Source organism: Equus przewalskii, chromosome 8, assembly GCF_037783145.1.
Source record: "Equus przewalskii isolate Varuska chromosome 8, EquPr2, whole genome shotgun sequence".
In the NCBI taxonomy this organism is placed as follows: Eukaryota; Metazoa; Chordata; class Mammalia; order Perissodactyla; family Equidae; genus Equus; species Equus przewalskii.
The window spans coordinates 64,283,617-64,296,357 of NC_091838.1; the positions used below are offsets into that span (position 1 = coordinate 64,283,617).

The window sequence follows — 12,741 nt, forward strand, 5'->3', positions numbered from 1 at the left end:
ACTAATTTCAATTTTCTAAATCTTTCTATGTATCCCACCACAATTATTCTCTTAGTGGGAAGCTTCTGAAACCAGCTAAAGCAAACAAACTTTGATTCTCCAAAGGCATCTGCTGACCATCTCATAAGATGATCCTTTCTTAATTGCCATGATACTGTCTCCCATATATTTTAAGTGAGTTCAAGAAATTGTATCACTATGCAAAGTCAATACATCTCAAATCTACTTTGGAATAAGACTGAAATAAATAAGTGAATATAATTAAATCCCTATTGTCTACAGTTTATTTGTTCTCCACAAGTAAATCAAGATGATGCTTATCTTAAGTGACCAGATAACCCAGGAGCCTCAATAAGGAGTGAGGGGCAGGCAGAGTTTGCCAGGATTTAGGGATTTAGATGACGTTCTAGCTCCTTTTGTTACAAGTGAATTCTCATTATCATTTCTTAAAACAATAACTATTAAGAAAATAATACAGCACTGTGAAAAATTCTCATGATAAAATGCTATTTTAAAACCTTCATTACTACTAAAACTGTGTACACATATACACGCACTCAAGCTTTTTCCCCTAAAGGCTAAATATACTCCAATCTTAAGAGTGGGAATGCAATGGAATTACGTAATATTTTCCTTTTTATTTTGTTCAGATAAATGCTGTAACATGATTATATTACTTTCATCATAAAGAATAAGAAACTGCAAAAGTTAAACAAAAAAAAGATATCTTAGATGAGATTCATTCATGTATCCCAGAGGTCCAGGCTTGCAAGGGACATGAGCGATCCTCTAATCAATCTTCCCTGTCTAACATTTAATGTTCTCCAAAAACACGAAAAAAACAAAACAAAACAATCCTTCCAATTATTCATGCCTCTCCCACTGTTCACATTGCTCCTATTTATTTATAGATCTGAAGAGCTGACCAATAAATTGTTTATGACTTGGCCCCACTGATCTATTTTGTTTAGATTATTGGCACAGAGAATTTCAACCAAAGCAGCAACTGTACTTTATACTGAACACTACCAAAGTTAAATACTAAAACATCAGTTAGAGCTTGTATTTGTGTAACTACGACCTTCCAATGGGCTTCAAATGTTTTATAGAAATTGTCCCATTAATCTTAAACACACATTTATTTTGTCCAAGAAATCTTCCCTAGAAAGTGACAGGAGAATCCCTTATTTCATTATGCTTTCCTCAAAGTTGTAATCCGTCACAGTCACGGAATCATGAATTCTTGTTAAGAGTATATTCAACACAATACATTTCGTGCCATACATTAACTGTTGAATGATCCTTTACAAGTTCCTGAACTTGTGTGCTCATTCTCTGGATCTAACTGACAGTAATCATAACATCCTTTGAGGTAACCACAAGTAGCAAAATATACAACTTTATACAAAAACAGCAGCAATCATTCTTCTAGGGATTAGGGAAAACAGAAAACTAATTTGGCAATATCGTTATAAACTGGTTTATGTGTTGTTTTCTGAGTACTTTGAGGACAAGGGTCACACTATTTTCAATTTTATTATATTTCAATGAAACACCAACCACGGTGCCTTTACTTGGGGGTACTGCACTGTGATTATGAAACAGAAGGACAGAAGTTATACAACCAGTTGACATCTCAACGTCAGTAAATTAAATAATTTTTTAAAAAGAATCAGAACTTGGTATTTAGTTGTGATTCAGTTAAATAGCCATTAATGAGATAGGTAGGACAAGGTACTTTCCAGTATTCTAGAAAGAAGATAAAGTGACATACTTACTAGAAGGAAAATCCACTGCCCTCTCACCATCTATCTGTAACAATTTATCTTTAAGCAAAACACATTTCAGCCCAGCTTTCGATTGAATTTTAAACCAAAATCAGTATTACAATTTCAACATATCAGAGACATAAGGCAAATTTTCTTTAAATATGTACAACACTTACAAGTCAATAGGAAAAGACCAATAATTCAATTAAATAAAAATGGCAAAGAATAAGAATGACTTACAAAAAATGAACTACAAATAGCTCAAGTATATGAGAAGCATAATATCATTACTATGTTAGTATAACAACATTTTTGAGCACTTACAAACTAGATACTGTGCTTCATAAATATTAACTCATTTAATCTTTAGTTTGCAGAAATAGGTATCATCACCACCTCCATTTTATAAAAGAAAAATCACAGACTTAGACAAGTTACATAGAGTAAATCATTCAGCTGAGACTTGACCATCAGCAAACTAGTGCCAGAGCTAGTACTCAGGAGCACTGTTATCCTGCCTCTAGACTTCACTCAAATAATGTAAATTAAAACTGTGATGAGATACCATGAACTTTAAGGTGCAAAACAATAATGATATATACTGCTCCTGAAAGAATACACAAGAAATTGGCTACTTCTGGGAAAAGCCACTAGGTGGCTAGGGAAAAGAGGTGAGAAGACTTAGTTTTCAACCCTTTGTAATCTTCTGAAATAAAAATAACAATAATAATATCTTGCAGGTTCATGTTTACAGCTCTTTAAACATTTGAGACACTTTCACATAAATTAACATTTCTGTTTCCTCAATCACCCTGTGCGGCAAAGTGAGTGAATATACCCTTAGCAACTGTTATCACACCTACCACTGTGAAGGTAAGTATTATACGTATCCTACTGAAAAAAAAGACAGAAGATTAACCACAGTTCTTTAAGTACTGAAAACCTTTGTAAAATGAAAATTCTCCCATAATAAAAAATTTTTTAAAAGCCAATGCCATCTGTCTCACCAGAATTCATAAGTTTCCAAAGTTGATCTACCAAGGCTTCATTGCATAAGGGAGACTCCATGTTCTTAGTAAATGGCGGGTTCTTCGTCAACATGTTTAGAATCTTATGTCTGAAAGAAAAAACAATTAAGTTTATGCTGACCACTAAATAAAACCTTTTGAAAATTATCTATAGTTCCTTCTTCCTATTTTATCATCTTTCTTCTTAGATTTCGCTTTGTGTTTTAGTTTCATTTCAAAAGACATTATGTTGCATCCTGCTACTGTTTTTTTCACTAAAAAAATTCTGGTGGGTTTGTTCTTTCTAAAATCACCTTAGTATACAATGAGGTCTTCTAAAACCTGACTCTATGTATTCCTAACCAACCTTTCCCCTCTCACTTCTAAAATAAACATTTTACTCTCCTTACAAAAGTTTACAAGAAAGACTGGTTGGTACATATAAAAATCTTAAAATAGGGCAAAAAAAAAAAAAATCACATATAGGCCAGGAAGAAGTTCACATTTGCAATAATAAAATGAATATAAACTTCATTTTTATAGTATCTTTGTAAAACATGGAAATGTGGAGAAGTATTTTAAATACGGAGATTGCAAAAAAGTTTCCTCAAAATAAGCTGAGGTTTAGAAGAGTCAACTAATAAAAATATCCTCATAGAGGGTAACAGTTAAACTCCACTATCAAGAGTTTTTATCTCATGTGAGAGGCTACCCGAACACATTATGGAGTCTTCTGAAAAATAGGGCAATGTGATAAAAAAAAATATGAAAAAGAAAATGTCCAGTGCTATGAGTAGGAGACATGATAAAAAGAGGACAGAGAAATAAAAGGAGAAGTGAGGAAGCTACAGCAGTAGTCTAGCATTTAGTGAAGGGATAAAAGCCAGGCCCAGGACTTGAAAGTCTGAGAAATTCAAGACCTCAGAGTAATAGAATGCTTGGATCTAACTGAGGAAGAAGGAAACTTATATTGTAATTTTTATTGAGGTTAGCAAAACCTTACAGAAGGTGAACCCGGGAAACTTTTACATTTAATTGGTGGTGGTAAGACATCAAATTGGATTTGTACTTGAGAAAGAGATGGGAAGAAAGTGGAACTGCTAGGTTGTAGTTTAAGTCATTTAACCCCTTTTGGCTTCAATTTCTATGTCTGTAAAACTGAAAGACGTAGATTCTCACCATTAACATCCTTTTGGGCTTTGAAATTTTAAGATTATATGAAAGATTACTGAAAGGTTATGAGAACAAAAAGTGAAATGTGGTTGTAGATGCAATTTACAGATAGGTAAAATGAAAGAGGATACATACAGATATCTCATATCCATATTTTCCTATCTTTATGGATAAACATAATTCCTGTCGTTAAAGATCTCAAAATCTATTTGTAAGGACAGATCAGTATTACAGGTAAATAACATCTTCACCTGTTCTTTAGAGCTTGTTAATGTTGTTATACTTTTAATGCGCATGAAGAAGAAAAGTTAAGTTTCTCTTCAGCTGCTTTCCCAATTACTTCAAATACCAAAGTGGCAGGGGCCAACTAATAAAACTTTATGGTATTTACTCAGATCATTACAAACACTTCACAGTCACACCAATGAATTATAAATGGTGCTTTGGAGATATCTTTGAAATTATCACTAAAAGAGCAATAATGATTAGCACATATATTACTTTTAGCAAATTAAACATTTCTTCAAATGTGGTTTAAAGATTAGATGATAGAAGAAAGCCTTTTACGAGGAAACGTTTATAAATCACTAAACACTTAAAGCAATATTCAGAGGAGATAAAGTTTAAGAGAAGACAATGAAAATCTTATGCTTAATCTTTCCGAGATTAAACATCAAAACTCACAACAAGCATACACTTCAGGCATCTGGAACAGACCTGAAGCAAATCCTGAGAAAGTCATGAGTTTACGTCACGTTCACAGCAGCAAAAATATCATATTATTTCCCTGAATAACTGAGAATTTTCTTGGTAGGCCAGTCCAATCCCATAGCCAATCACTATCTATAAGAAACGGAGTCAAATCAAAACCAAAAAGATGTTCAAAATCTGTCAGGAGAAAATGCATTGGATATGTGTGTCCCTTGAGGAACCGATACATTGTAATCATATGCATACTTGATTCTAAAATGAGAAGACAATTTCATGTCATCTTTAAAATAATCCTACCCAATCTTAAAGCAAATATAACTAGTAATTCTTCCTATCAATGTAAAAAGTATACACGTGCACAGAAATGAGTAGGAAGCAATAATCCAAAAGTTAAGAATGTTGCTTCTGGTTGAAGTAATTCTACACTATTTTTAAGTTTTCTTCCTAATATGATTTTGTATTTTTCCAAATTTGTATGAATATTTTAAAAAGTCTTTCCCACTGTAAGAAAACTTTATAATTTTCAAAAATGTAAATTTCATTTTAGTTTAAAAACAATGCACCTAGACTTAAATATTTATTTAAAATTATACACCTAGGTTATTTCTTTATCCCACCAGATGTGTAAAATGAACAATGCTAGTAATGTGACAGGCGAACATACAGGTTAACCAAAGTACATTTATTCCATTTAAATTCTCAAGATATCTTAACAAAGAACTGACTTACAATCTGAAAATCTTCTATGAAAGTAGACAATCCTATTACTACATTTAAAACGTCAAAGCAACATAAAAGACCGAGAACTTTCCCAAACATTTTAAAATAATTAAACATCTTAAAGTTTTTTCTATATACAGTTGTCAATAGAGACAAAATCACTTCTCTTTAACATATGAATTAAGCTAAACATTTATGCGATTAGAAGAAAAAGGAAAAAACTGTATGCAACGACTTAACACACATTTAACCAACTATATGCAAGGCATCATGCTATGTGCAAGACATACAGTGGCAAAAGGAGACACAGTTCCTGTCTTTTGGGAACTTATATTCCCGTGAGGGAAGCAGAGATCATCAAATAATCAAACCACAAAATTACTATTTATATATAGGAAGTAATTACGTAGTTGAATATAGGGAGAACCGTAGGATTTTACAGGTGATTATGACTTGAGGAACGTGAACCAGCTAGCACAGGGAGTCAAGGGAGCATCCTTGTAGAAGTGATGTTCAAGTGTGGCTCTTAAGTGTAACAGAATCATCACAGGTAATTCGGTTTTCTTCCTCCAGACTTCAAATTTCACCCCAAAATTCTTCAGAGCTTTATCTAACTCTAGCAAAATCAGTAATTCTGATATATATAATAATAAACACAGAAATGGAAAATCAAGTTTTTTTAATTCAATTCTTAATGAAGGCCATTTTAACATTAGGAGTTTAAAAATCAACCAGGAAGGCTAGCCCAGTAGCTTAGTGGTTAGGTTCGCACATTCCACTTCGGCAGCCTGAGATTCACAGGTTCGGATTCTGAGTGCAGACCTACACAGCTTGTCAAGCCACGTTGTGGTGGCATCCCACATACAAAACAGTGGAAGACTGGCAGAGATGTTAGCTCAGCAAGAATCTTCCTCAAACAAAAAGAGGAGGACAGGCAACAGATGTTAGCTCAGGGCCAATCTTCCTCACTAAAAAAAAGAAAAAAAAAAAACACCCCACCAACCAAGGGCCATAAAAATTAAATGCTGTGTTTGGGGCGGGAGAGAATAATGACACTGATTTTAAGAGAGATATAAATATTTACCTATCTTTAAGATTAAGACTTCTATCCAATTAGAGCAGAATATAGCAGTTCTATATGATGGTTACTTAACAAGCTTAAGAAAAAGTAATAGAACAGATTGGTGGTTGCCAGAGGTGAGGGGTGGAGGATGGGTGAAATGGGTGAAGGAGGTCAAAGGGTACAAACCTCCAGTTATAAAACAAGTCATGAGGATGTAATATACAGCATGGTGATTATAGTTAATAATATTGTGTTGCGTATTTGAAAGTTGCTAAGAGAGTATATCTTACAAGTTCTCATCACACATACACAAAAAATTTTAACTACGGTGTATGGTGACAGATGTTAACCAGACTTACTGCGGTGATCTCTTTGCAACATATACAAATATCATGTTGTACACCTGAAACGAATAATGCTATATGTCAATTATACCTCAATTAAATAAATAGATGGATGAAAGAAAGAAGGAAAAGAAAAAAAAAGAAAAAGCAACGAGGGGGAAAAAGAGAAAAGGACAGAGCTCCTATTCAAAGAATAAAAAACAGAGAAACACAAAAACAGAGACAGATGTCCAAGATAACAAAAATACACACATAACATAACTGCTGTGTGATAACACTCCTATCCTACGACCATTCATTACCATTAACGATTTTTTAAGACATAGTGAATTTTTTTAACTATAACTATGGGCTAGATGATATTAAGTAAAGCCTAAGAGGTTCCCTATTGGTGATATAAATGAACCAGATCAGTTAAGATGAAAACATGTCAAAAAAAAATCATGAAATATATCATGAAATATACTTTTAAATAGTGTCAGTTCAGATTGTAAATAACAGTGCTCTTGACATTTGAATATTAACAGTTCCACAACATCTCAAAAGCAATCATTTAGATGGTATAGCACGTAATTTAGAAATATAATAATTTCAAGTATTTCCTACTATTACAATCTGCCAAAAACGGTCTTCAAAACACAATTCCAAGATCTCATAAATATGCATCTTAACGTTAGTTCTATGGTTGTGAATTGAAAATGTAAATGAATACATGGTAAGCTTTATTTATACTATATTTATACTTTCTGTTCCCACTTGCTATCAGTAGGATCTTCTTGTAAACTTTCAAATGCATGAGCTCTGTTAGATATGAGATGAGGCTGGTTTCCCACCTATCGTCTTTCATAAGAATATGTGCTTTAGAATAGGTGATTAGGGGCCAGCCCCGTGGCTGAGTGGTAAGTTAGCACGCACTCTGCTTTGGCACCACTCATCAGGCCATGTTGAGGCAACGTCCCACATGTTACAACTAGAAGGACCCACAACTAAAATGTGCAACTATGTACTGGGGGGATTTGGGGGAAAAAAGTAGGGAAAAAAAAAAAAAGAAGAGGATTGGCAACAGTTGTTAGTTCAGGTGCGAATCTTTAAAAAAAGAATAGGTAGATAGGAGATTTTTGTCCATATCAACCTTACCCTTAGTATACATCAATCACAAGGACATAATATTTAAAATACAATTTAGACCACAAATCAAGAACTATGAAATGTTAACAGCAAAACTTTCTACAAAGAATATTTATATAATAAGCATCATTTAAAACACTGAAATACAAGGTGATTTAAGCAAGAATTCACTGCTACAACCAACCTGAAAAACTACTGTTGGCCAAAGATAATGTTCGTTAGGGCACTGAAATCCCTCATGCAGATTTGTCAGGTCCAGGTGCATTTCAGGGAGGTTGGAAGGCAGAGTTTACTTGTATGTCTTTTTAGAAGAAATTACCTATCTGCCAACTGATGTACAAAGTTAAGCAGGACAATTAATGTCTCTAGGTCTATGTTCTTGTTTCTAGTTGGAATGGCTATAATCTAAGTTGCTTTCCAGCTTTCAAATTTAATTTTATGAAATCATAATATTAAAGCAAATGAACAAAAACTTGAGAGGCTACTGTGTGCAAAGAAAGGAAGACAGACATGGTCAAAAATTTAAACCTACTGGAATACACTGTAAACATCTAACCTTGCAAAAGAAAGCAGCAGAAATGAAGGAAATGAAGACTACAAGGGGATACAAAAATGAAAACAGTTACTATGTCAGGACTTCGATTTTCTTTTGTTTTCCCTTATTTTCTAAAATTTTAATAATGTCATATTACATTTTTTAACCCCATCTATTCAATAAAAATTGAGATTTTATATGAGAAAGAAACAAATGGGATACACCAAAACATTGTTCCTAAATACTTTTAAAATAAACTAAACCAATCAATACAGAGCTTTTATAATTGTGGGTATATAAGGGATCCTCCATGTGCACTACAAACTGTTACATAAGCTTTTCTTTAAGTTACAATAGAAATTACATTGTAGAAATTGCAGGGAATAAACTTTGCTTTTTTGTTTTGTTTTGTTTTGTTTTTGAGGAAGATTAGCCCTGAGCTAACTACTGCCAAATCCTCCTCTTTTTGCTGAGGAAGACTGGCCCTGAGCTAACATCCACGCCCATCTTCCCCTACCTTAAAGATTTTTAAAAATTTTTTTTTCCTTTTTCTCCCCAAAGCCCTCCAGTACATAGCTGTATATTCTTCGTTGTGGGTCCTTCTAGTTGTGGCATGTGGGATGCCGCCTCAGCGTGGTTTGATGAGCAGTGCCATGTCCGCGCCCAGGATTTGAACCAACGAAACACAGGGCCACCTGCAGCGGAGCGCGCGAACTTAACCACTCGGCCATGGGGCCAGCCTCCATCTTCCTCTACTTTATACGTGGGAGGCCTACCACAGCATGGTGTGCCAAATGGTGCTATGTCCACACCCGGGATCTGAACCAGAGAACCCCAGGCCGCTGAGAAGCAGAACATGCGCACTTAACCACTGCACCACCGGGCCAGCCCCTAAACTTTGTTTCTTAACAATAAAGTTTTAAACATGTCTTTCCAAAGGGAAATCAAATAAAAAAGGGCATGAATAAACACATAACATATTCCTATATTTTCAAAAATAATAAAGACTTGTTTCATGTATAATCTTCTGAAATTATTCAATCTACATTAGGACTTACAAAAACAAAATATTATAGCACAAAAACTAACCTTACATAGGGTACAGGATCGTTCTGAATCATATTAAGCAGCCACTGCAGTTCTTCATAACTTCTGTCCACTGAAAATAAAATTAAGGAAATACACTTGTAGTTAATTGCAATGAACTAAATAACAAGTGACAAGCAGGGAGTTTACACTTAATATTTAGGACTCTGCCTTTGCTCTATTTCCAATCACAGCTGAAGACTGTAGGCAACTTCTCACTTTTTCTATGCAATATGCCGTTTTGTAAATTGTATAAGTATTGTGCTATATGAAGCCAAAACACAAAACAGGACCAAGTGTGTATTTTTCACTAAATCAATAGCAAATACAACATAAAGCAAATTATAATTTAAGAACCCTAAATTAGAGATGATTAACTCTAAATGGACAAAATGTGTTTAAAATAAAATTGTGGGGGCCCGGCCCCATGGCGGAGTGGTTAAGTTCGTGCACTCTGCTTTGGTGGCCCAGGGTTTCACTGGTTCGGATCTTGGGCACAGACATGGCACCACTCATCAAGCCACGCTGAGGCGGCATCCCACATGCCACAACTAGAAGGACCCACAACTAAAAATATGCAACTATGTACCAGGGGGGTTTGGGGAGAAAAAGGAAAAAATAAAATCTTAAAATTGTGTTTCTAGATGCTTAAATCAAATTATAGAGGTTTGATACTCAACAGTATCTCACCTATATTACACAGAATGGTAAACACTTTTTTGCCCAAGCAATTTCTTTCATTTAAGGCTAGAGAGCAGCCTTAACTTTTCAACACAACATAAAAGGCAATTACAAAATAGTGCTATAAACATAACTGACTTCAACAAAATGACTTAACTACTCCCACCCACCTTTTCAACAAGTTTCACTTTTATGATTTGAAAAGCTTTGTTTTTAGAATTCTATTTCTAATATTTTTGATTTTTTCATTTTCTGATGATCTGGATTCATGGACCACATTTAAAAACCTTTCAATTTAATTATACTTAATAATTTAGCATTCTTTTGTAAATCATAATATTAGCATTGTATTTCATTTCAGCTAGTACCGATCCATGAAATCTTCATATTTATGTGAACATTCATGTACCTTGAGAAAGAAGGTTGGGAACACTGGCACATTTGGTGGATATCAACACTTCTAGATTTCACAAATTGGTAAAATGTCAAAACAAAACTGGAGACTGATACAGGCTTACATTTTTTTTTCCTTGCCAAGAAATTCATTAAAAAAGAAAAATCACTATTTTTACACCACAATTTCTTAAAAGAAAAATATTTTAATCCTCAATAAAAAAGAACAAATGACAGTTCTTTCCAAACTTAGGTCAACATACTCATTATATTGTTCTTACCCTTTTATAATTTCTGACTATAAAGTATTTCTATTAGAATTTACAAAAAATTATAAAGATTTGAGTATATTTTCCTCTACTTAACATGCAAATATTAACCTATAGCTACTATAGAACTTCTCTCATCCCCTCCTTTCTTTCCAAAGCCAGATGAGAAGTTTAGCATACTTTAACTTCTTTACTCTTCCCATTGTTTAGTGCTATAATCTGGAATTTTAGATGCAGATTTACGTATTTCCTATATTTGCATATTAAAGAATTTTTGAAAGCTGCATTAAATTTTACAACCATGTTAACAAATACTTAAATATTTTAAATACTTTACAGGCATAGTTGCCCATCACTAGGTCTTTCATTTCACACCTCATCAATCTTGAGTTATTTTGATTCACTTTCAGGTCAGCTGAAAATTATCTTTGGGAAGTTTGTTTTTAAGAATGTCACACAGGAGATGTACTTCTAAGTCTTCTAGGCCACATGAGTGACAACTTGGCAGATCATAATTTTCCCCAAACATTATGTTAGCCATTTGTTCAGTCTTTTGAACTCTTCATATTCTGAAGAAGTCACAGGCCACATTATTCTTTTATACCTTGTACAATAACTGAGTTCTGATATTCCTGGGAACCTACATATTCTTCCTTAACCTTAAAATTTTAAATTTCATCAGACTCTAGCTTAGGTCAGTTTCATTTACACTTTTCAAAGTATTCTATTATTTCTTGGATTATTGCTTTTCTTCCACTTGTTCTCTTCATGACAATTTTTTTTTTTTTTACATTTGCATCTCTTTAATCTTTCTCTTCTGTATTTTTGAAAATGTTTTGGATATGTAGTATTCTCTTATTCATTTTTTGGCCTTACCTTTTTTTAAACTTCATGAAGCCTTGCCTAATCCCCCTACTGAAGCTCCTGTTTTTGTCTCTTGCTCTACTTTCACAGACACAAATTTCGGACAGATGCAAGATGTTCTGCATCCTTCTGATAGAGTTAGAAATTCCCCGAAAATCATCTTCTATTTCTTAAAGTAACATGTAATTAAAGCTATAGAATGATACACTGACTTCGTGGAAAGACCAAAGATATCTATCTACAATTTTATTCTTTTCCCTTATTTACTAATTCTTATACAAATTCTACATTTACAAAAACTTCTTTCTAAATCAGAGAGTCAAGAATTTACAACATCTGTATTGTACATAATATGAAAACTCCAATAAGAGTGGCTTTAAATAATAAACATTTCTTTCTAAAACAGTATGAGCATATATTTCTAAAGCGATACCTTTAGTATAATCAACAACTGCTTCCAAAGCTGCTATCCTAATGTCCACGAAGTGTCCATATTCTGCATAAGATTTAAAAAGAGCTGGATCACTTGGCACATGTCCATTCTTCTGAAGCACTCGTATGGCTCTCAAACAACTAGGAAAATATTGTTTACAGTTAAATGCTTTTGTTAAAGTACTGTGAATCAAACTTGTTCCTTAGGCATTAGAAATTAATCTGTAACAGTAAACTGAAAAGTTGATGTGATTTGAATCTACCTTTTAATTTTATAACATTAAATTTTCACAATGATTATTAAAAAAAATCTAAATCCTATTAAAAGAAAACAAATTCTCAAAACTTGTTTGGAAATCCAATTTCAGGTATCAGTATACTTATAACAGGAACACACTTCAGAAAAAGGTAATTAGCATAAAATATATTTCTTTTTTGTTTTTGATGAAGATTAGCCCTGAGCTAACTGCTGCCACCAATCCTCCTCTTTTTGCTGAGGAAGACTGGCCCTGAGCTAACATCTGTGCCCATCTTCCTCTACTTTATATGTGGGACGCCTACCACAG

The 12,741-nt window shown here is 33.6% G+C and overlaps 1 protein-coding gene across 24 annotated transcripts in view; it reads right to left on the reverse strand.

Moving 5' to 3' along the window:
* TAF2 (TATA-box binding protein associated factor 2) overlaps positions 1 to 12,741 on the reverse strand; it is an 87,383-nt gene that overhangs the window by 27,711 nt on the left and 46,931 nt on the right. For all 24 annotated transcript variants that reach the window (XR_011543497.1, XR_011543499.1, XR_011543500.1 and 21 more), the window contains 3 exons: positions 12,177 to 12,316; positions 9,540 to 9,609; positions 2,777 to 2,886 (listed from right to left, as the gene is read on the reverse strand). Coding sequence is in view for 15 of the 24 variants with exons in the window: in XM_070631953.1 (XP_070488054.1) it covers positions 2,777 to 2,886; positions 9,540 to 9,609; positions 12,177 to 12,316 (320 nt within the window). In the remaining 9 variants the exon portion in view is untranslated. The remainder of the gene's footprint in view (positions 1 to 2,776; positions 2,887 to 9,539; positions 9,610 to 12,176; positions 12,317 to 12,741) is intronic.